This window comes from Anastrepha ludens, chromosome 3 (genome assembly GCF_028408465.1).
Source record: "Anastrepha ludens isolate Willacy chromosome 3, idAnaLude1.1, whole genome shotgun sequence".
Classification (NCBI taxonomy): Eukaryota; Metazoa; Arthropoda; class Insecta; order Diptera; family Tephritidae; genus Anastrepha; species Anastrepha ludens.
The window spans coordinates 123,465,627-123,488,570 of record NC_071499.1 but is presented as its reverse complement, the minus strand read 5'-3'; the positions used below and the strand labels follow the sequence as shown (position 1 = coordinate 123,488,570).

The 22,944-nt window shown below is 37.6% G+C and overlaps 2 protein-coding genes and 1 long non-coding RNA gene across 8 annotated transcripts in view; 2 read left to right on the top strand and 1 right to left on the bottom strand.

Moving 5' to 3' along the window:
* LOC128858994 (probable E3 ubiquitin-protein ligase IRF2BPL) overlaps positions 1-12,272 on the bottom strand; it is a 41,704-nt gene extending 29,432 nt beyond the window's left edge. For 2 of the 6 annotated variants that reach the window (XM_054095635.1, XM_054095640.1), the window contains exons 1-2: positions 12,080-12,272; positions 9,181-10,924 (exon numbers count right to left, since the gene is read on the bottom strand). In XM_054095635.1, coding sequence (XP_053951610.1) covers positions 9,181-10,027 — 847 coding nt within the window. In that variant the 5' untranslated portion in view covers positions 10,028-10,924; positions 12,080-12,272. Of the gene's footprint in view, positions 1-9,180; positions 10,925-11,918; positions 11,937-12,079 lie in introns of those variants that run through there. The other 4 variants (XM_054095637.1, XM_054095638.1, XM_054095639.1 and 1 more) reach the window with 4 other exon arrangements.
* Positions 1,025-8,103, top strand: LOC128858995 (uncharacterized). The gene is made up of 3 exons (XR_008454083.1): positions 1,025-1,723; positions 1,793-1,975; positions 8,017-8,103. It is a non-coding gene; the product is annotated as an uncharacterized LOC128858995 (long non-coding RNA).
* Positions 12,273-18,154: 5,882 nt separating the features above from the next.
* LOC128856745 (uncharacterized) lies at positions 18,155-19,118 on the top strand. The gene is made up of 2 exons (XM_054092061.1): positions 18,155-18,848; positions 18,939-19,118. Exons 1-2 carry the CDS (start codon positions 18,160-18,162, stop codon positions 19,069-19,071), a joined length of 822 nt encoding a protein of 273 aa, XP_053948036.1. The 5' UTR covers positions 18,155-18,159; the 3' UTR covers positions 19,072-19,118.
* Positions 19,119-22,944: the final 3,826 nt, after the last annotated feature.

Genomic DNA, 22,944 nt, shown 5'->3' with positions numbered 1-22,944 from the left:
TGAAACTTGCTGATAACTAAGTGGTCGCGATTGTGTGAGACTGTATACGTTGAAATTGTGAAATCTATAATTGAACCCTCCCAAGATATTTATTTAATGAGTTTTGAGCAGCATGATAATGATTGTGATGCTTGAAGGGCGACAAGAAGACTGAGCACACAATATATTATATTACAGAATGAATATTTTGAATGCTACCAAGGGAATGGAGGGGTGGGTTTTTTTACACGAAATTCACTGTACGAACTGCTTCAAATGTGTTTGGGAATGATTTATAAAGAAGAGTAGTTCTAGGTGAGGTTAGGTTAGTCAGGTTTCTTGTTTTACACAAGACACTCGGTGGACCTAAGGCCCATAGTGATACCTGCATTTGTTTTCCTTCCCCTAACCAAGCTGCTTAAACCACCTAGATTTTTTTAAGAAGGCAACTAGTCCCTCCAGTGCGACACTTTGCAAATTTCTCAGGGCCTCAAAGAAATAATTGCCAAGATATTTTGCACGGCTTCTTTAAAGTGCAGCACATTCATCTCCACAGCACGTGCAGCAGTCGTTGTGTCATTCTACTGGCTAGGGTGCCAATAGTGCAGAGACCCGTTATAACTCCTGTGAGGACACTGGTAATTGATCTGTTGAATCCAAGCAGACATTTTATCCTTTTAAGATTCAATTTTGGCCAGAGCGCTTTGGAGACCCTGTAGCTAGTAGTCAGAGACCAGCTTCTATTAATTTCCGCGATTACGCTCAGGTCAGTCGCAGAGTACAACTCGTTTAAAGGAATGGTAATGCCCTCTACCACAAGCTAAAGGTCCAGCTCACAGCCTATCCTTGGACACTCATCCGCTCTTTCACTTCCCTCCACTCCAGAGTGGCCGGTAATCCAACACAGTGTGGTGTTGTGTTGTTGGACGAACGAGATCGACCTCCTACATTCTTTAACACATCTTGAATTGATGAACGTTAAGGGCAGTGCCTTGATAGCTACTCTTATCGTTTTTGCTACTTGGTCTATAGCGTAGATCTCAGCTTGGAATTGGACGCTGCACCTGTCTGGGAGTCTAAATGAGCAATTTAAAAGTAATTATGCCGAGTAAACTCCTGATCCAGTGCCATTGCCCATCTTTGAACCGTCAGTATAAGTATGGGGTCACCATTACCATCTTCTGATAAGACTCTGGTCTGCCAATGACCTAGATCAATTTGCGTACTATGCTTTTATATTTTTCTTGCTCTAAGACACATTTTTGGGCCACTTACTAGTAAAAAAATTTTGCTGAAACTGGTAAGACTGTTGCATTCACTGCTGATGGCGCTGCTGTGACTGATGCTTACAAAAGTTATTGAGTAATTTCAAACTCGTCTTTGGCGGCAACGAACATCTTCGTTTTGCTGAAAAACTTGTCCGCAGATGTTCTATTCTGAGTGATTGAGCAATCGAAGAAAAGCAGTTAGACAGGTCAGCCGTACAAAGCACAAGTATGGTAGCTTACTTAGGTAATATTTGTATATATATATGTATGTATGTATGTATGTATGAGTAAGTATAAAACCTGCGAATGAGTTAACTGGCACTTAGTCAGCCAAGGCGACCAGTTAGACAGCGTGCCAGCCAGCTAGTTGTAATCAGCAAGGCAAGGTAATCAGCAACTAGTTAGTCAGCCGGTTTGTGCGCCTTCAGTCCACCACTACCACCACCATCATGAACCGCCAGCTCCACAAACAGCAGGTTCTTATACTCTACACGTCACATAAAACACATACTAACATATTTGTGTGTATTCTCGCTTATTTCAAGATTTCTACTCGCCCTTTTAACTACTGCAGATGCATAGATGTCGATCTAAACGATTCACACATGGCGTGGCGTGTCGTGTCTGCCATAGTACGCCCGGTTACTTGGCGATTTCAGAGGGCTGAGACCTTAGAAATGTGACAGCGAAACATAGGCATTTACGCTACCTATACATATGCACATATAGTAAGTTATACGCTCAGACTTATAGTATACATCATAATAGGGCAAGTAGGCATGTTACGTATGTGTGTCGTCGACAACGCCAGCATCGTCGCCGCAATTGTGCTCGTTTTCTGTTGTCATTTTTGTCGTTGTCTCATTGTTGTTGCCGCCTATTTCGATGCTTTTGTATACGTTTGTTATTGCAAAGCTTGTTGCAGCCATTCTCGTCGCGTTTATCGTTGCCGTTCTCGAATGAAAACAAGTTTAATGACGACGACGACACAAACAACGAGAACGAAAACGACGACAGCGACAATGTTCTTAGTATATATTTTACATATAGCTATGTGTATGTATATATGTGTAATAGGTACAACGTGCAAAAAGAGACGTACACAAAAAAAAAAAAAAAAACTAAAGCATAGCAAGTGGTAAATGTAGTGCAAGAAAAACGCATTAAAGAAGCAGCAAATGAAAACAAAAATGAATGTTTAACTGAACTTTTCAGTGGAAAGCAGAAGAGGCGAATTGGCGTGCGGGTGCAAGGGACACAAACGGATATACAAATTTAGCTACATACATACATATGTGCATTTGTGCTTATAGTAGGCATGGATACATATAAGGAGGACGACGACGACAACGACGTCGACGACGACAAAATTTTGCACGAGTCGTTGGCGATTTGCCAACGAAACGAAACGAATTTAGTATAGATGTATTGTAAAAAGCAAAGAAAACGTAAAAATGTGGGGGTAAAATATTTACATACATACAAATATATATATGTACGTACATATATATTATAAGTATGTACGTATGAGGCGATGTTGACGTTGCGAACCACTCTCTAATAATAATAATGATGATGACGTTGTAGCATATGATGGGAAAGGAAATGACGAAACTGATGAGGAAGCTGGCACACAGCAGGCAATGTCGAGTATTTATGTGTATGTATGTATGTATGTAATAATGTTGTTTGGGTTAGTGAATTATGTGATTAAGTTTTTGTTGGTGTTTTTGTTGTTGCTGTTGTCGTTTGTGCAGCTTAATGTGCACGCCGCTGTATGTTGCATGTTTTGTAACACGTTGCTGCGCATGACACTTTCGTCAAAACAAGACTAACAAAAGGGAATGCACCGTAAGCATTCAAATGCTGGACACTGAGTGGTTTGAGGGTCTTACATGCATGCAATCGTATGCAGGCTTATATATGTATATATACGCTAATACACACATATGTATAAACATACATACACATACGGTAAATGGTATATAATTGATATACTACATATGCATGCATACATTTATTTTTTCTGTATACCTAACTGCCCTGGGACGTTTGGCAAATGCACGTTTTTCCAATTATTCACTCGCTTGGCAACCGTTTCTTCTTGTGTGCATGCACCGCTGATAACGCAGCCGCAGTGCCAATTTCGTGCTCACTAGTGTAGATACACATTGCGTTGACCCGTTGTTCGCTTGGGGTAACCTCATTATAATTGTGTAGTGACAAAGGAAAAGTACACCAACACCACCACCACCACCACCATCAACACCGCCGCTGCTGCTGCTCCTACCACCCCCTTATAACTCATACCCAAAAATACAAAACAACCCAATTCAAAGCTGTAGCGGCAAGTCAATTGGCCCACGACGACTACCAACCAAAAGGAACAACAATAAGAAACACTGTTATACACAACTGAATTCTTGCACTATACAACTTGTATAGACAGACACACGCCAGCGGCACATAAGTGTACGTATACATCTTGTATGTATGTATGTACTCGTACTTATAGTATACATAAAGAAAGTAAAAAGTCAGAATTGGCATGAAATTGTACAAAAACAAAACCAAAAAAAACTATAAGAATTTTCCGTTGTAGATACACAAAACTGACGCGACAGCCCGATTGCGTAGTAGCTAGCGCCCAACCCAGCAGTGGGTGTCGGTTGAGGGTTGAATATATGTATGTATGCAAGTACATATCTACATACAAATGTACGTTTGTTAAATAGAAGATGAATTAATAAAATGTATGCTGACATAGAATTACAGCTGGGTAAATAGTTAAATATGTACAAACATGTGTATCTATATTATTTTGATATATACTACTCATGAACGTATGTATGTATGTGTGAATTTCACAACTATATATTTTAGTTTTCCTCCAGCAAAGTGGGGGACGAATCAGAACACTTGAGGTCGCACGAAAATCGATTAGAAATTAAAATTTGAGATTCCATTAAATTTGAACGCTAGATCAACTACAACAGGGTGGTCCATCTAACGCTTCCAATTTGAACTATTGATGTTTTGACTTTGACAGGTAAAAAAAGCATGCCTGATGAAACACAAATTTAGTTTCTGACAAGGCGCATTCAGTAAAGGTGGGGTGGCACACTAGGTTAGGTTAGGTTGAAGCGGTTGTCAGGGTGGCACACTAAACTAACAACAATATTTTGTACGTTCGATTGTCAAAGAAAAGTAAAGTTATAGATTCGCCTTGGTTTCTGATTAAATATTTACGAAATGACTCGCTTTTCGTTTGGAACAAAGTTGGGAGATATTAAAAAAAAAATCAAAAAAAGAATATTCAGTCGAAACAGTGATCTCATTACGTCGTATAGAATCATAGATTAGATTATACAGAAATAATTAAAAAATTGAAAAATCCAAGTTGCCATTTATGCGATATGCGCCAAAGCTCGCGAAAATGTGCAGCACAATTGGGTTGACGAAATGGGCTATTGTAAAGCCAGCTGCGAAATTTTAGATGAGTTTGTGAAATTGTGCGCTTTTTGAATAGTCAGCTTTGTGGATTTCAACGAAATCAATGGAAAATATTAAAATAGGTACAGTAGTAGCGCGTTGGGCTTGTGTTGGCTATATGCGTTCTTCTAATAGTGTTGCATGAGACTTTTAATTATTAATTAATTTTTTCAGACCATATTTTTATATTTTTAAGTATTTATATATTATATGTATTTACAAATTTATTCGAGATACTACAGGGTGGACCAAATAAGACCTACTACTACTACGCAGCAGGTCCATAGTTTGCCTAGCAGTATGCGCAGTTGCTCCATCTTGTTGAAACCACAAATTAGGATACTGCTCCGCCATTGGCGGATCAATGTTCTGTAAGAAGCTCCTGAAATCGATGCCAGCGTTTCATCCTCATTTTCGAAGAAATATGGATCGATAACTCTAGTGGCCATAACTCCGCACCATACAGTACATTTAGATGGGTGCAACTGATGTTGGTGGTTGCTCTTAGATTTTCAGAGTCCCACAATCTACAGTTTTGTTTGTTGACATAACCATTTAAATGGAAATGCGCCGATAATTACGCTGCCTTTAAAACAATTGATCGTTTACAAGAATAGAAAAACTCGATAATTTTAACGCATTGTGTTGTACTGTAGGGTTCCATAATAAATTTCCAACAAGAGAAAAATAAAAAAGTTATTTGTGCTTAACATTAGTAGGTCTTATTTGGCCCACCCTGTATTAAGGTGGATAGTACTTGCAATAGAGTTAATAAGATAATTAGTATATTTAGCTAGCTAACGTAAGAAGCACAGATCCAGCAATGTCTTTCGGGCATAAGAAAACCATTGGCAGTCACAATACACAAATATAGACCAAGCGCGAGCTTTTCGAAACAGTAGGAACTCTGACAGCAGTAAATAAGGTCGAGAAACATTACGCAGAAACTACAAAGCTTCACAAATAAATGCTTTCGGATAATATGTAAAGTTTTTTGGCCGAACACTATCCGAAATACGGTCTTGGGGCAGATCACCCAGCAAGATCAAATTCAAAAGGTGATAAAAGGTCGTAAATGGCGATGGATCGGGCACACTCTAAAAGGACAGGGAAAACATTAGCAGAACAGCATTGGAATGTAACCCAAAGGATACAGATGACCCGGTCGTCTACGAAATACTTGGAGGTGTTCTAACCTTCGTGAACTAGAAACAGCTAATCAAACGTGGGATGTCGTAAAGAGAAAGCGATTAAAAGAATAAGCGTTTTGCATACGTTTTGCTGAAGCCCTATTTTCCAAGTGGAATAAAAAAAATAAGGTTTACTGAATACGCGTAACTTTGGCAGAATGTTCCTCCTAACACCTCTAAAAGATTCTTTCTCTAACTGCATTTAGCAGCAGCTTTTATCTCCATGTGTTTTCATTCTAAAGAGTCTGCCAAACAAGAATAACCAACCAATGGTGAAAGCGAATAAAGATCCAGTGGCTGGGTCATGTCATCCGAATGGATACAAGCAATGCGGCTCTGAAAATATTTGATGCGGTACCAGTTGGTGTTAGCAGAAGGAAACGACTGCCGTGCTTTGTTAAACTTGGCCAAAATCGCGTAAGCGGTTATCGCGCCATTCAAGAAGAATTCTTTTTTATTTAATAATTTGATTGTTTTTTCTTTTCCTACACTGTGTACTGCTAAGGATTCATTTGCCTCAACTCATCGTTGTTGTTGTTGTTGCTGTAGCAGCATAAACATTCCTCGTGCATATACGAGAAATGCTGCTGAAGTGACAGTCCTTGGCCGGATATAAATCCGGGTCGTTCCAGAATAGCATTGTGGAGAATTTTTAAAGTTGGTTCTTAAGGTGTACCCATAGGAAATTCACTACCAACAGAAGACCACCAACAACAACATTACTAGGTCTTAAGCATCGTACTAAGTTCGCGTTGCATTGCCGTGAAGTATGCGTGAAATTTCGTATGTATTTCCGGCAGTGAAGTACTCAGTTCATGCTGTGAAAACGGAGCATAACATTGACCCGATTTACACGAGGAGACATCTGGAAGGGAAACATTTTGTTCGGTGGCGAATGACGGTCGGGGAAGAGGGAAGGGATTTTGTCTCCCGTACTCGGCGACACGCTTTGCTCATCTTATTCGTATTTCCAATCTTTCCAATTTTTGACAGTTGCTTCATTCGTTTTTTTCTTTTGTGGGAGAAGGTTCTGAGTTATGTGTTGGTTTTCAAGCAAACGGAAGATAACAAAGATGACAAACATCCGAACACTGCTTGGGAAATGCACGATTATTTTTGCTAGTAAAGTAGGTATAATTTAAAATATATTATGGGGCATGTTTATGTTGAATTCTAATTTTCCTCGCATTTCTAGTTACTCAAGTTAATTTTAAGTTAATTATTTACATATGAAGTATTTTTAATTTAATTTTTTTTATTCAAGTTTAAGAATTTATAAATATATTTCAATAAAAAAACAACAAATTATTTATTATTTAACCAGTTTGCATTTTTCATTCATATATTTAAGAAACTGTTGTCGAACGCTCTCTGCTTTACATGTAAGCGCGTGCTAGAATACATCCGAACCAGACGATGCTAAAGTGTTAAATGTCAAAATGTCGCGAAAACATTTTTGCCCGTGTGAACGCGAATGAAACTTCAAAAGAGAATTTCCAGTGTCTCCCTTCCAGATGTCTCCTCGTGTAAATCGGGTCATTGACAGCAATAAAATTGACAGTTCGTTTACCAGTGAAGTGCCTGAGTTCGAATACTCCGAAGATATGGCATTTTTAAGCGTAACGTTTCCACAAGGAGTGTAAGAAAGTAAACCTTCTTTAAATTTTTTGGTGTCGATATATACGTGCATTAATTTGTTTAAAAACACTTTTCTTACCAAAAGTTCACAATTGTTTCTAGGACGATTCTTATAAATTAGACTTTTCTTCTCATTTGATAATCAATGTTGCTAGCAACATATCACGGCAAGCCAAATTGCACAAATTCCCAGTTGTGAAGTTAATACTAGCCTTTACTTGGCCACCCTGTGCTTATGTGCGTATGTATACTTATATCTGTATCCATAATTATAAGTGTACAACTTTGCTTCCGTCGATTTTTTCACATAATTTAAGGCGTGCTTTTTTATAAGCTTAACACATAGGTATTTACACTTCACAGTAATTGCTTACTCTAATACCACCATTATTCCATATATTTTTTCTTTTTATTTCATTAATTTTTAATTAAATTCCCATCGTCCACAGTTCGCTTATCGGTTAGAATTCTAATCAGCAGAAACTATTTGAACGAGCAGATGAAAGTTATCTACAAACGCATACAGAAGCGTTAAAGCTAAACAACAAAAATTACTAGAAAAAGAGTACATTTGTCTTTTAATTCTGTTATTATATTAACATAAGCAGTAAATAAAAAAAATATAATTTTATTATTATGGAAAGAAGGTTTTAGTTTATTTCATAGCATTTTTCCAGCACTAAATTTTCTTATCAACACTATTCTTTATCTACACCACTCGCTTATCACGCTTCATTTTATCAGCACTTTCTCTTATCTTATTTTTTTATCAGTGAATACACCACCGCTTTTTTATCTTATTCAAATAACGAAATTCAAATAAGAAAAGCAAATATAATAAAATACATACATACACCTATGTAGATGGTCATTAATATTTGTTGCAACTCTGCTGTGATAAATATTTCATTGGAATTATTTGTGCCTTTGTAAAATGGAAAGTCTTTTGAAGAATGATTTTTTAATAGGAAACTTGAATGGGAGCATTGATCCAGGGCTTCAGTTATTTTGAGACACAAAAGTAACAGAAAAAATGGATTTATTTATAAATAGTCAACAATTGACTTCTTAAAAAACTCGTTCTTTTCAGAATCAAGTTGCCCTTCTCCCCTAGAAATCATTTTTCTCTGCTGAGAAAATCTCTAATGTCTTCTGGAGCTACTTGAAAGTCCAGCGCCTATTAATGCTGCCCATTTTTATTGGATATTTCTTTTGAAGATTCTAACGTACGCCACTCTCATGAAAAATTAACTCATCTCAACTAAATAAATTACCTTAACCTTCAATAAGACAAAACTCATCTTTGAATCTTGTATTGCAGCTAAGGATTTATAAGATGCACAACAACAACAGAACACATGCGGACAATCTAGTATACATAAAAGAGTGAATAATGTTCAACACAATGGGCATTTGACCTTGAAAATTTACAAACTCCTATGAGCACTGGTAACTTCATGTCAGTTTTATGTGTGATTTTGTGAAGCTAACCAACTACAACAAATGTATGTTCTGTATGGTGCTAATGTAAGAGTATCATGACATAATGATTATGGTACACACGTTCTTAAAACCGAATAAGAAGCAGCAAACAAAATTTATTTTCAACTTACCACCCGGTTTGAAGGAGGATGCATCAAAGGATGGCGCACGCACTGGTTGATGTTTATCGCGCAAACCTGCTTGTCTATCGGGTACAAAGGAAACAGCAGCCGGTAATGATTCGCCGCGTGTTAGTGGTGGACGTGGTATATTCGGATCATCGATGGCGCTACGCTTCATGACACTCGGTCCACCACCAGCGACACCGCCACCGCCGCCATCGCCCACATGTGCATGATCATCATCTTCGGAGGGTGGACGTTTCAAATTCACCGATAACGCTGGTGGCACTGGACCCACAACGCCCACATTTGAGGCGACGGCAGCCGCTGCTGCTGCTGCAACAGCACGATTTGTCATCGACATGTGATGCGGTGCCATGTGTGAGATACGCACCGGACGTACGCTGGCGTCGTGCGCCTCCATTTTCACTGGGAAATCCATAAGACTGGTAGCTTGTGGTGGGGGTGGACCGATGCGTTGTGTCGCATATCCATGATGATGTTGTTGCTGTTGTTGGGGACCAACAACGCCTACACCCACGCCCACACTTATGGGCGCACCGCTAGCGCTACGATGTTGCGCTTGTGCAGCCGCTACAGCGGCCTGTTGTTGCTGTTGGGCTTGCTGCTGTTGTTGTTGTTGTACGACAACTTCACCATTCTCATGACTACGTTTGGCTGCTTGATGTAAGCGTTTCATTTGACGCGCTGCATCCAATACAAGTTCGATGCGATCGGCGCCCTCATAGTTGACACAACCGCGACACACAGCTTCCGAAAAGTCATTGATCATGGCCCAGGGCATGCGAGGAAGATCGCATAGGTAACAGTGCTGCCGTTTGGTTTGTAGTGACATGTTGGAAAAGGGGGTTATGGTAAATGTGCGGTGATGATGATGGTGGTGGTGGTGGTACTGGTTGTTTATTGTTGAACGTTGAATGGTGGTTGTTGCACTATACGTTGTTGTTGCGCGCGCACTTGTAGCACGCTTTCGAATTATGGTGCACAAAATTGCAACTTTTTTGCTGCAATTTTTTTATTTTTACTTTATTTTTTGTTGTATGCCACAAACTCAGTACTTGTAAGTAGGTGTGCGTGTGCGTGTTTGAAAATGTGCTGCACGGGCTCCTCTCACGCGTTCACCTGAACAGGTCGCAGCTGTAAGCACTTATAGTATGTTTGTATGTATGTATGTATATACGAATTCGCTTATACATACTTTGGAGACTTGCTTCAAAATCACTATAGATCCGTCGAGCGAGCACTGATATTTGTATAAAAAATCAATTGGGTGAACTTTATTACTTTCAACGTTAACTGACACACGAATTGGTGCTAAAAACATTCTTCGCAACCAATGTTAAAGGTCAATTATTTTAGTGACGTTGTGCAAAGTCCTAAAAAAAACACAAACAGTTTAGTTTCAAAACCACTTTTCACTAAAGTGCCACCGAGGCGGTAAGTAGGCGTGTTTCCGTACACTTGGCGCGCATCACTAAAATTCACTTCAAATGTTGGCGCTCGTTGCTTGACGACTTCGCTAGCCGCAACGCAAGCGGCAATAGTGATTTTTCCATTTTCGTTTTTGCTTTCTGTTTATTTATACTTATTTATTTATATAGTATGTATGCATTGAAACCACGATATTAACGTCGTTTTGTTTATCTTTTGCCGCCTTGCGCGAGTTTTTCGATTATTGCTGTTATTTAATAGCGCTATTTTTGAATGTTGTAAAAATTGTTTGATTATATTTCTAAATTAAAAGGAAAGAGAACAAATAAAATATTTAGCACATAATTGAGTGAACCCGCCTAGTGATCACACTCACAGCTTACAATGACAATTATGAATAGTATTAAATGAGTGTGTGTGTGTGTGTGTGTGTGTTGATAGCTTATTTATCAGCGAACGAGGAAAACCAGTTTTAAGCACTACTTTAAGCCGCTTGAACACTACAAAAACAATTTGTGCGCTATTGTACGGTTTATTTTGCTTTCTATTCACTACACGCCGTCTAGTCTCCTTCTATTTTGCAAATATTGCGTAAAGTTATCACTTGTCAATTAATTACAGCTATTGGCAAGGTTTTTGCGCTTGCTTTTGTTGTAGTGGACGATAATAGTTAATTGTTATTTCCCACGAATGAACCGCTGCTGTATGCACACAAACTTGTACAAATAAAGCGGCTGATCGCCGCTTTTACAATTATTGATTTAAAGTCGCCGCGTTGCTACCACAGCTTACCGCGCGCTTTCTACCAACATTTCCACAGCTACCACTACTTTAGTAGTTTTATCACCTCACACTTTTCGGCTAATTACACTAAATGTGCGTGTGTGTGTTTGTGTGTATGCGGTAAATCACATCAAAAACACGCCGAAAAATATACGCGTACGTATCTACATACATATATATATATGTAGTTCATCTATCTATAATATATATGTATGCAAATAAGTACACAAAATGAGAAGTGAGCGACCGCCGTGACCAGCAGCGTAGAAACGTTTTAGCTCGGCGCGTTTAAGCAGTAGCAACGGTGGCGGTATATGTACGTACGTACGTATGTATTTCTAAATGGCGCAGCGTGTAGGCATGAAAATTTTTGTATATATGTATACATATGTAAGGCTACATATACATGGACGTGCGACAGCTTTTCAAATAGTTTAAATACGCGCACGTAGCAAATTGCAAGCCACTACTTATTTACAAACATGCATATGTACACACATATATACATATACCTAGCCGTATACACACGCGATATTAATTAAATTTTTTTTCTCACACTCATTACTTTCAACACTATTTTGTTCAATGGCGTATAAATTATTTTTTATAAAATTCTTTGTGAATTTTTTTTCTTGGGCATTTATTGTGAGTAAATTATCTTTAGATTTCACACCTTTTCATTCCGATCTAAATATCAAGCATCTTTTTCTCCTTCGCCAACTATACACTTCATGGTATACACTCATTTAAATGGCGTTCACACGCGCTCACTGTACGGTTCTGCTCGTCTGCGTTCGTCCGGCGCTTATTTGCTCGCTTGCATGTGTCTTCCTCGAAAGCCGTCTGCGAAATAACAAATTATTTCAATTGAATGTCGGAAAAATGTATCCGTTGGCTGGTTAGCAAGCTGGTGAGTATTTGGCTGCATGGCTGACCCGCTCTGGCTGGCTGATTCGTATACCCACGAGAAATGAGTAGGTAAGCGACACAGTGGAGCTATGTTGGTCGTTTCCACCACAGTTGATTCTACGTAACCGAAACGACCCGGATTTATATCCTGCCAAGAACTGTCACTTCAGCAGCATTCCCTGTATGTGTATGGGGAATGTTTTTGCTGCAACATCAACAACAGCTGTGTTGGCCCTGGCAGCGAGTTGTTTACAGCATTATTAATTTATATCTTTAATCATAATTTAATAAATAATTCATAATAATAATAATAGACTTAATCTATCGAATTGAAAATGAAATATATGATGATTACTTTTAAGTCTTATCTATTGTATAAGTATTATCTTAATTTTGTACTTTTAGTCTGCAAGGTTCGGTAACCATAGATTTATTGAAATGAAATTAAATTTTGATAACATACATTGATACATACATGTCTAGCTGGAGGGGTCGTCCGTAGTAGGTCCTGGATTCAATAGTGGCTGCAGTTAAACATTAAACAATTTGTCTCAAACAGCCGCCACCTCTCAAAAAAACCCACTTAATTTTGGATGTTCTCACAACAGACGACTCTGTGTGCCCGGAACGTCCCGGATTTATGCCCGGCCAAGGACTTTTACCTCAACAAAACTCCCCAAAAGCACTTTGCGAATATTTTATGATCTTATAACAGTAACCCTGTAGCAATCCCGAATTGAATTGAAAGCTCGACCGAAAAATCTCTAAAGACTGTATAAGTCCTTTTGTTAGTATTATGATTGCACAATGAGAATGACTAACATTACATTCATTATTAAATTATTATATATGTATATATTTACAAGGTGGCACAAAATTAATTCTTCAATTTTGTTTTTAAATAACTTTTTTACTAAATAAACAAAAAGGTGTTGTGTGGAATGGAAATCTTTATTTTGACTTTTACGCATTGCTTGTCTGTTTGCATGCTGCAGCTGTCTAATTCACAAGTGTCAAATATAATTGACGTACGATCCCATTTGCAAAAATTATAAATTTTCCGATAGAGTGATTGATTTTGCGCCACGTTTTTGTTTTGTCTTAATGTTGTGCAGCTCACAACGGACCCATTTCGTGGGCTAAGTGGCATCGCTGACTTTATGTGCGACGCGGCTGTCCTACCTAATGTTGTGCAACAAATAGAGGGGCGTGTAATTGTATGTCGCTTCCGAACTACAGCTGGTTTTTTATAAGTAGCCTTTCCATGCAGAAATACACTCAAAGTTTTGCCTTTGCCTGCCTAGGGGCGATCTCTTTTCTATCATCTAGTTTTTCATGCCCACACAGGGTTTGAGGCCGGGCCCTGCATAAACCTATTCGACTACGGCGGTATCGTTCTGAACAGCAGCTCGTCGGCGATCACGTCAGTATTGGGGGGTTTCTTGCCAAAAGCTGAATATGTTTTATGTTTTAGATTACAGCGATCCTTTTTTGCGTACGCAGTTGTATTTTTTGTGTTATCGATGACTATTATTACGAATGCAAGTAAAAACTAAATAAAATGAACGCCGGTAAAGAAAAGAGGTTTGTAAACATAATTCTAATAAAATGGTTTATTAATTATACATTCATATTATAAAAAAAAAGTTATCGCTATGGCACAAAGAAACAGTCAAATTTGTGGTAGGAGAAGCTGCAGCAACATAGCAGTAGAAAAGGCCCATGTGTGTTCTCAGCCCTTGACAAGCTGATTGTCAATTTAGCAGCTAATCTGCCATATGTGGACGGGTAGATTTATTTTTGTGGACTTCTTGCCAGCCACTGCATACATGAACGTACTTTTAACTATTTTGAATGTGAAATTCCGATTGGATTGATTCATTACTGCCCAATTTATCAGCCAAGCTTGCCCACTGTGCATCGTCACACGTCTACAGTGCGTCCGTTTTGTTGTGTGCTATTGCTATCTGCTCTCTGCTCCGTCATACCCTGCTAAAATCCACATGTGAGCGATTTCGTTGGCATTGTTCACGTTGCACGACGTGTTTCGACGTAATGCTAAAGATGTGCATTGTGTGTACGTATGTGTGTACATATGTTTCAAGATATCAAGTGTATACATACTTACATACATATATGCGTTTATATGTACATATAAGTGCCTACTAAACAAAATTCAAAGTATACACACTAAATAGCAGCAACAAGAACAACACTGTTAAATGAAGGCAAATACAGCAAACAGCCCCAAAGAAAAGCAAAAACAATTAGAACGTTAGCATTGGAGTTCTTGTTAAAATAAAAGAAATATACAGAAACCAGAACCAACAAAACGAAAGAAACAGAGTGAGAACGAAAACGGCCCCAATATGAGGCGTAGCGACGAAAGAGCAAAGCAATGCTAACAACAACATTGTCAGTCGCTCAGCAACTACACAAACACACTCATAGGCACATTAATAGGGATAAGATGCCAACAGCTTACTCTTGGCCTCTTTCGCCTTCCTATGCTCAACACACTGCTGTTGCCGCTTTATCGCATTTCGTGTTATCTCGTTGCATTCTCTCGGTATTTTCAAGAGTATGTCGTTTACATACATACATACGTGTGTAGGTATACTTTTATGTATGTTATTCTGATTATATGTTGTTATTGTTCTATTTTAGCGCTGGCTTCTCGCCTTTATAATAACGATCGATTGAGCCTCCGCAGCAGCAGCAGCAGTAGCAGCTGCAGCAGCGCAATGAACAAGCGACGGGCCGGACGCTCTAGGGGTGGTGTGTTTGAGCAGTCGCCGAGTCGCATCATTTTTGTGAATCACTCGAGTGTATAGCAATTACGCTTGGCTACGTTCAATATGTATACTCATAACGCCCCTAGCAATACCCTCTCTGGTGCATACTATTGCTGTAAAATACTGATACAGTGATTATGGTCTGTGTATGACTTTCGTGGCAAATAACTATCCCCCATCCACACCATGTTTTAAATTCTATCGTTGTGATTGTGTTGGAATTACGTGTGGCCTTATGTGGATGTGCGCGCCTCCTGCAGTTGTACCGCTCTCTTGATGTTTGCATCGTTGTATGCTAACTTGCGCATGGTCGTGTTTCTTCTTAAGATACTAAGTACAGTTCTTACTGCACTGTGGTTCTATAGGCGAGATTTTGTGTCAGTTACTTATTCTTTAGAACGTGCTCCTACATCGCCAGCTATATGATCCCTGATCAAAGGTGTTTCATGTTAATTTTGTTAGCACTTTCGCTCTTTGTCCAAATCCGGTAATGAATGAACAACATAGTTGTAATTTGGTTTAATGTCTCACTATCACAGATGTGATCGATCAGATGATATTTGCGATAAAATATGAAATGCAATATGTACTCTCATTTACTTCAACAGTAGCTCAATACTGGTTTAATTCTCTATAATTTTTGGAGGTGTTGCTCTCGAAATAATAGCCTAAGGTTTTTGATTGATCTCAACAAAAAAGAGCCCTACATCATATTCATTGGCAATTAAAGCCTGTTAAAACGTTTCATACCATTGCACATTTAAGATGGAAGATTTAAAGAAAAAAGTAGTCGCCTCAAACAAGACAGATCCCTTGATTAGTGTCGTAATCGCCTCAGCAATTTTGTTCCAGTTCAATGAAGCGCTACAGTAGTTTCTTGCTCGAGAAAGCTTCCGCCTTTCTGTGCTATGTAATGAACAATCAATGAGAAAGCAGAACGTGTTTGAATGTTTTTTTTACCTATGGATTTCTTGAAATTCAAAGATAAATAATTATATTAATCCGAGAAAAATTGAAGGAATTCGTTAGCATTGAAGCCGAAACTCTCTTACCGTCTTATTCGACCCACTGTGCTTACTCGCCTTAACTGCGCCGCTAAAACGGCTGTGACATGCGCGCTCTGTTCAGTGACGTCACAAATGTATACATATTTCAGGCTTGAGAAACCAGTTTAACAAACCGGCTATAGGAATACTAAATAATCAACCACCTTGTAGAAAAAACAATGAAACTCAGCTTGAATATCATTTTATCGATTGGTAGCGTTGATGAGAGTGTTACGAGCACGCAACAATTGCCAATGCGCATTTAGCATTGGAATGAAAACCAGTTTTGCCAGCGGGTATTGTGACGTCAGTAGTTGAAGTAGAGCGGCAGGCAGGCTAATTGTACAAAATGAGCACTGGACCGGTTGGGTGGGCGAATAAACGGAGGAAGGAAAGATTGGCATGCAGGCTGGTGGATAAAGGCATTCGTGCGTGGAAAATGATCATAGAATATATGTGTGTACATATGCAATGTTTTCGGTGATGACGACGCCAAATAGTTGAGTGAAAAAGATGCTGTGAAGAGAACTGGTTTTCGTATGCGCACGCACACTTGTATTAGTTTAATTAATGTGGTTTGTTCATACTTATATCAAAGCCAGCTGGCGTGTATCTATATGTGTACATGGAGATATGTATACAAACATATCCATACATAATTTATACATACATATGTGCATATGTATGTACGAGGAGCGCCGCGTCATAATCACTTTTCGTGCGCTTAGTATTTACATTTATGTGTATGTATGGGCGCGATTTGCTTGAATTTGTATATGTATGTAACGGGCAATGAACGATTATTGACTGGACACGAATGCGCACATCCCAGAAATCGATAAAAATGAATTGAAATGAATTGAAAGAATTGAAAACAGAAAAATAGAAAGCAAAACAAAAATTTCAAAAATAATTCTAAACACAACAAAGAGCCGAAGAGTATAAGCGAGAGAGCATCCGTTAAGTATAACATTAAATAAAACAACGATTATAGCTGCTGCAAGCGGAAAAGTAGGCGCATTGGTGTGACAAGGAAACGTTAGCGGAAAGTGGCTTAGCGTAACGAATTCCGATTGGAAACATCTTCAGCAAGTTCGAATGAGCATAGAGACCATACACACACACATATATATATATATATATATATATATATATGTATAGTGCATGTATGTATGTTCATGAACGTTAGCTGTGGGTGCTGGTAAGTAGGTGGGAATGCGAGGAATTTTGTACATAGCACATTGATGTGTGTGTGTGTGGTTGAGTGTAAATCTTGAGGATTTGTGATAATTTACAACCACAAAATCGGAAACGCAAAGCCAATAGGAGTAAATAGTACTAGTGATAATCTAAATTGTTACCACAAATATATTTTTCTAACATTAAAATACCAATTGGATATGTACGAGTATTTTGAACAGTTGACTGCAAAGTGTAAATGTAAATTATCGGAGGCTGGGATAAGAGGCGTGAAAAATTTAAAGGTTAGCTGCAACCGGACCGAATAAAAAGTTTTTGCTCTTCAAATAAAAAAAACTTTTTCTGTAAGATAGAAAAGGATGGCAAGTGGCTGTCGCTTGCGGACCTACATATTGCACCCTAAATACAAAAGGGTCACAACTCAAAATTTTCCAAAACTGAGTTTTTTGAACAAGAACAGCTGATTACTTTTATTACACATAAAGAGTTTTATTTTGAGTTCTGCCTCTATAACTGTAAAAAGTGATAAATTTCGTGGTATATTATTTTGCATTGTGCCTCTTTAGTTGTGAAAAGTGAGTTCAATTAACAGTATTATTTATTTATGTTCCTTCTTTGATTAAATAATCGTGAGCGTCGTAAGTTGTATAATTTTTTTTTATTTTAAAGTAGAAAAAAGAATTAAATGTTAATGGTATTGATATTAGTCTTTTGTTTGTTTACATATTTTGCATGCCTTTTGTAAAATCTTAAATAATTTGCAATACAAAATTGAATTTTTAGTTGTGATCTCTTTGATGAAAATGTCTTGCCCAAATCTTGAACATTACTCAAGCACAATGGAAAGTGATTGTAGTGTGCTTTGTCACAATGATGATAGTAGTACTAATGCATTTAGTGACTCAGGGAGTGAATTTTGTATGTCCGGAAAAAGCAGCACCTCGGAAGAATACTCAGAAGAAGAAGAAGAAGATATAAAAAGATTAAGTAGGAAGAGAACACGTTCTAGATATACATATCAAAACAAGAAACAACAGAAACAAAAATCTTTAAGAAACTCTGGAGCCTCTTATACATCACTTTCCAAGTCGAAAAAAGAAGTAAATGCCAGATGTATAAGGCCACCCTGCGGAGCAAAGTGCCGACTTCGATGCAATGCACTAATTTCCGAATCGATGCGCCTTGATAGTTATTCCATTTATACGCCAGACCAATACACAAGTCTAATAGCAACTGCAAAAAAGACTGGCCCCGCATATAAAGTTCGAGAATTGTCATATGAAGCGTTTAACGATTTAAAGGCTCTTCAAGAAGAGTGGGGTCACAATTTTTCTACAAATAAAGACAATCAGAAAGTGATATGGCGTGATATTAAAGTTCTCCAAGTCAATAAAGAAAACCCACATTCATTTTTTTATAAAACATCTTATAAAGATATCGACTTTCAGGAAGTGTGTTTAAGAAACAACTTAAAGCCTTGGAGTTGCATCAAGTAAGAATTGAGAAGCATAATACAAATTGCTTTACTTTATTTTGCTGTTTTTAAAAACATTAAACATTTTTTTACCAATAATATTTTTAGCTTATGTGCAATTTATTCGGAAAGGCTATCGCTTCCACAAATAAAGCAAAAGGACATAAAGGAACTGGTGGATAAAAATCATATTCCAAAAAACTTTTATGAGTCATATAACAAATATTTATTTATTACATAGTTTCAATGGCATTTAAAAACGTAAACTTTTGAAGACTTTCTTTTTTAATATAGTGAACTATTTTGATTTCTACTTTGTGCTACTTTGATACATATTATGTGTTAATCAAATGAATAAAGCTTTATTTCAAAATAGAAATATTTAAATAAAAACATACATTTCAGCAATCCTTTGAATTTTCTTATTATTCTTATTCTTCTATTACATGTATATGTAAAATACAAAAAAGTGTTTTCCAACAGCGATCTCCACTCTACAGGTAAAGCCTTTAAGCGCGATTCTACCATGAAAAAGAAACTCATAAAGCTATCAGCCTTTCGGAAGAGACATACAACAGTAGAGGACACTCCGTTTGACCGAAGCATGTCATATCGTGTTGTTCCGGGAAGTGGGGAGCTGACAGGTGTTGCGAGATGAAAGTTTTTGAGAGGGGGCCTGAGAAATTGAATCCAAATCCAATTATATTTTCTCAAAGGGTTATCTATATACTGTTAGAAATTTCAAAAAATCGATGTAAATATCGTTCCGGTGAATATTTTCGAAGTTACACGCAAATTTGAAAAGGCGCTTCAGAGTGCTTGGAAGTGCTTTAACTTTAAATGCGTTTTTCTCAAAATGGTGTTTTCAAAGTCGGTGACCAACATTTCTCGAAAACGGCTAAACCGATTAGTCTCAAATTTTAACACGAGCTTCTTAAATATATTTTTTAGTAATTAATGGTAGATTTTTCTCACCGATAAATATTTTTTTTCATAAATAATTTCAGGCCGAAATTTTTATCAACAACAATTTTGTTTTTTAGAACTCGTCATTCTGTCAAAAAATATTTATTTTGCCTATTTCTTCGATTAATTACTAGATTTAACATTTTAACAATTTTTAGATCAATAAATTTAAAAATTCATTAATAAATTAAACAATTCAGTGAGAGGTCCGCTATCTACATACATATGTATGCACTATATGCTTCAAAAATGTGTTTAATTTATTAAGCAAATATGGTAAAGCTGGAAATTGGTTGTTGTTGTTGTTGTACTCGCACTTGACTAAAATAGGTTGAATGCAAGAGCACTGGCTCAGACATGGGCGGAAGTATTTTTTTTTTATCGTAGAGAAGGAAGTTTGATAGGGAGTTGAAATGGTCTTCGAAATAGCAGCTATTAACTGTTATTTTTTTTAACGTCAATTAAGTAATCGGCCTTGAAACTTCAAAAATTACCATTACGAGTAAAATATGCATATATGTAACAACAACGACAAGAACAACAAAATATATTTCACTAATTCAATTTAGTTGCACGTCGCTGCACAGTGGGAAATTACAAATTCGTGTGTTGACAGTACTCACTCACACATGCGCATATGCATATTTATTTGCACCTGTGTAAATATGTATATACAAAAACAGAAAAATAAACTCGATTACCTGCAGAGACCTTGAGTACGTAGCGGCTTAAACGCTCGCTTAATTCGCTTAATATGGTTAGACTAACAGTCAGTTAGTGAGTAAGTGGAGCTGTTATTTACCGACAGTTTGTGATATGCGGATTGAGCAGGTTGTTATACACATACTTACGTATAGTAAACTAGCAACAATGTGGACGAACGAGCGATTTGATCCAAAAATGGCACAGTGACGTCAGAGTTAGTGTAAAGTACACCTGACTGCTGTTGAGCTACTAAGTATGTACTTATTAGTTACTAATGCTTGGAGAATGAGAAAGGGTGTCGCGAATTGTGCGACTTGGAAACAAGTAAACAACCACATTTTTGCATAGTTCTCGGTTCAAATTAAAGGATCTGCAACCTAGTACCTTAGATGATTTATGCCTCGCCTACTGCTGGAGACAGCAGTCCACCCTCTTATCTGAGTGCGCATAAGCGTCAGAAACGCCGGGTTCTGTGTGCACCGTGGGAATGAAACATCCAGTGATGGAAAGTTTTCTTGTTCTGATAGTGATCGCTTCTCAGCAGACAATAGCAAGCCTCGCAGTACATTTCTGCCATGAGAAATCTTCTCATATAAATCATCAGCCTTTCGAAGACGGCTTTGAGCTGTAAATTTTTATATTCCGGGCAACATCAAGTTACGTATTGTATGAAAAATTGGAGGGAGTGCTCCGCCAAACAACTAACATAGGATTTATAAGCCAAAAGTTAAACTTTAGTTGAGTTGTCTACGTACGATAAAATAAGTTCTAGACGTCTTTTTTGACATATGGATATTGGGAATAAAACATGAATGCTATATGAATAGTGTTGTTGAAAAAGTGGTGTCAGGATCTAGCCTTGTGCTAATCCGTATATTCCGTCAACATCAACGGTCATTGAGAATGTCTCGTAATGGTTATTGCACAGATGCTCCGGATTTGCCTCACTGCTTATAGAGGTTTATTGAGATTACATATGTAGATACTTAAGGTTTGTCTCACAGTTGAAGGAATGCTGGGTATTCAAAGTTTGTTGCATAATTTCAAGGGTTTTTGTTTTTGTAGTGTTCTCAAAGTCTTATTCTTAAGGGGTTATATACAGTTAGAATTTTCAAAAAATCTATTTTTTTTCTTAATGTACATATATTTAAGAATACACACAAAAAATTTAATATCGTTCCGGAGAATATTTTCGAAGTTACACGCAAATATGAAAAGGGGTTTCAGAGTGCTTGTAAAGTGCTTTTCAAACTTTAAACGCGTTTTTCTCAAAATGGTGTTTTCAAAGTCGGTGACCAACATTACTCGAAAACGGCTAAACCGGATAGTCTCAAATTTTAACACGAGCTTCTTACATTTTTTTAGTAATTAATCAAAGATTCTTTCTCATCGATAAATATTTTCTTTTTTATAAACAGTTTAAGGCCGAAATTTTGGTCAAAAATCAATTTTTTTTTGTCCTAGCTGAACTCCATGATCAAGAAGTAATCGTATAATAGAGATTTTACATTTACGTTGGGTGCTCACATCCTTGAGCCCTTTGGTATTTCACGTTAAGTAAAATTAATTTCAAGTAGCTGTTGTTTTTATTTCAAATTTACTCTTTTTATAATATATAAATCAATAACCAGATACACATAACGGTTATCCATAGCACAACACAATGTCAAACCTTCAGAACAATGGCGAAGGTAAAATAATAAAAAAGCACCGTTAAGCAAAGCCAAAGTTTTAGGTAAAGCCGTGCAGCCATGAAAGCTAAGCTATCGGTTACAAAAGCAACAACAGAAGGTATAAGCGCAGACATGCCCATTGCAGTTTTACCTTAATGAGTATACACAACTCCAACTCGAACATGCAGTAGTTGAGTTATGCCATACAAATTGAGCATGATGGGGTTTCTGGTTACAGAATGACCCCTTATCTACACAAACACATCCAAAATAATGGCAGCAGCGTTGTGTAAAATGCAGCATAAAAAGCGACGAAGTATGAGAGAGCGAGAGAGTGGGAGAGGGAGAGAGCAGCAATGAATTGCTGGCATTAAAGTGTTTATTGCTGCTGTGAAAATTGCTTCTAATTTGTAGTTGCTGCTGCTGTTGCTCTTGCATACCAACCAACTACGGCAAGTACAAGTTCATCTACCCTAGAATGTCAGCAGCAGCAGCAGCAGAAACACGAAAGTAACAGAGGCATAGAACGAATAAAGAATGAAATTGTTTCGCTGCATATACTCTCCAGAGTATTTCGTGGTTACGAAAGCAGCAATAACAATGTACGTATGTATGTATAACAACCAGTAACAGCAATTAATTGTAGCTACATACATACATATGTAGCCTGGTATCTTTGGTTGTTGTTGTGGGCTCTGGTGGATCACTATGAATGCACCAACTACTGTCAATAGTATTATGGCTGTTGTGCCATGTTGTTGGGGCGGTTT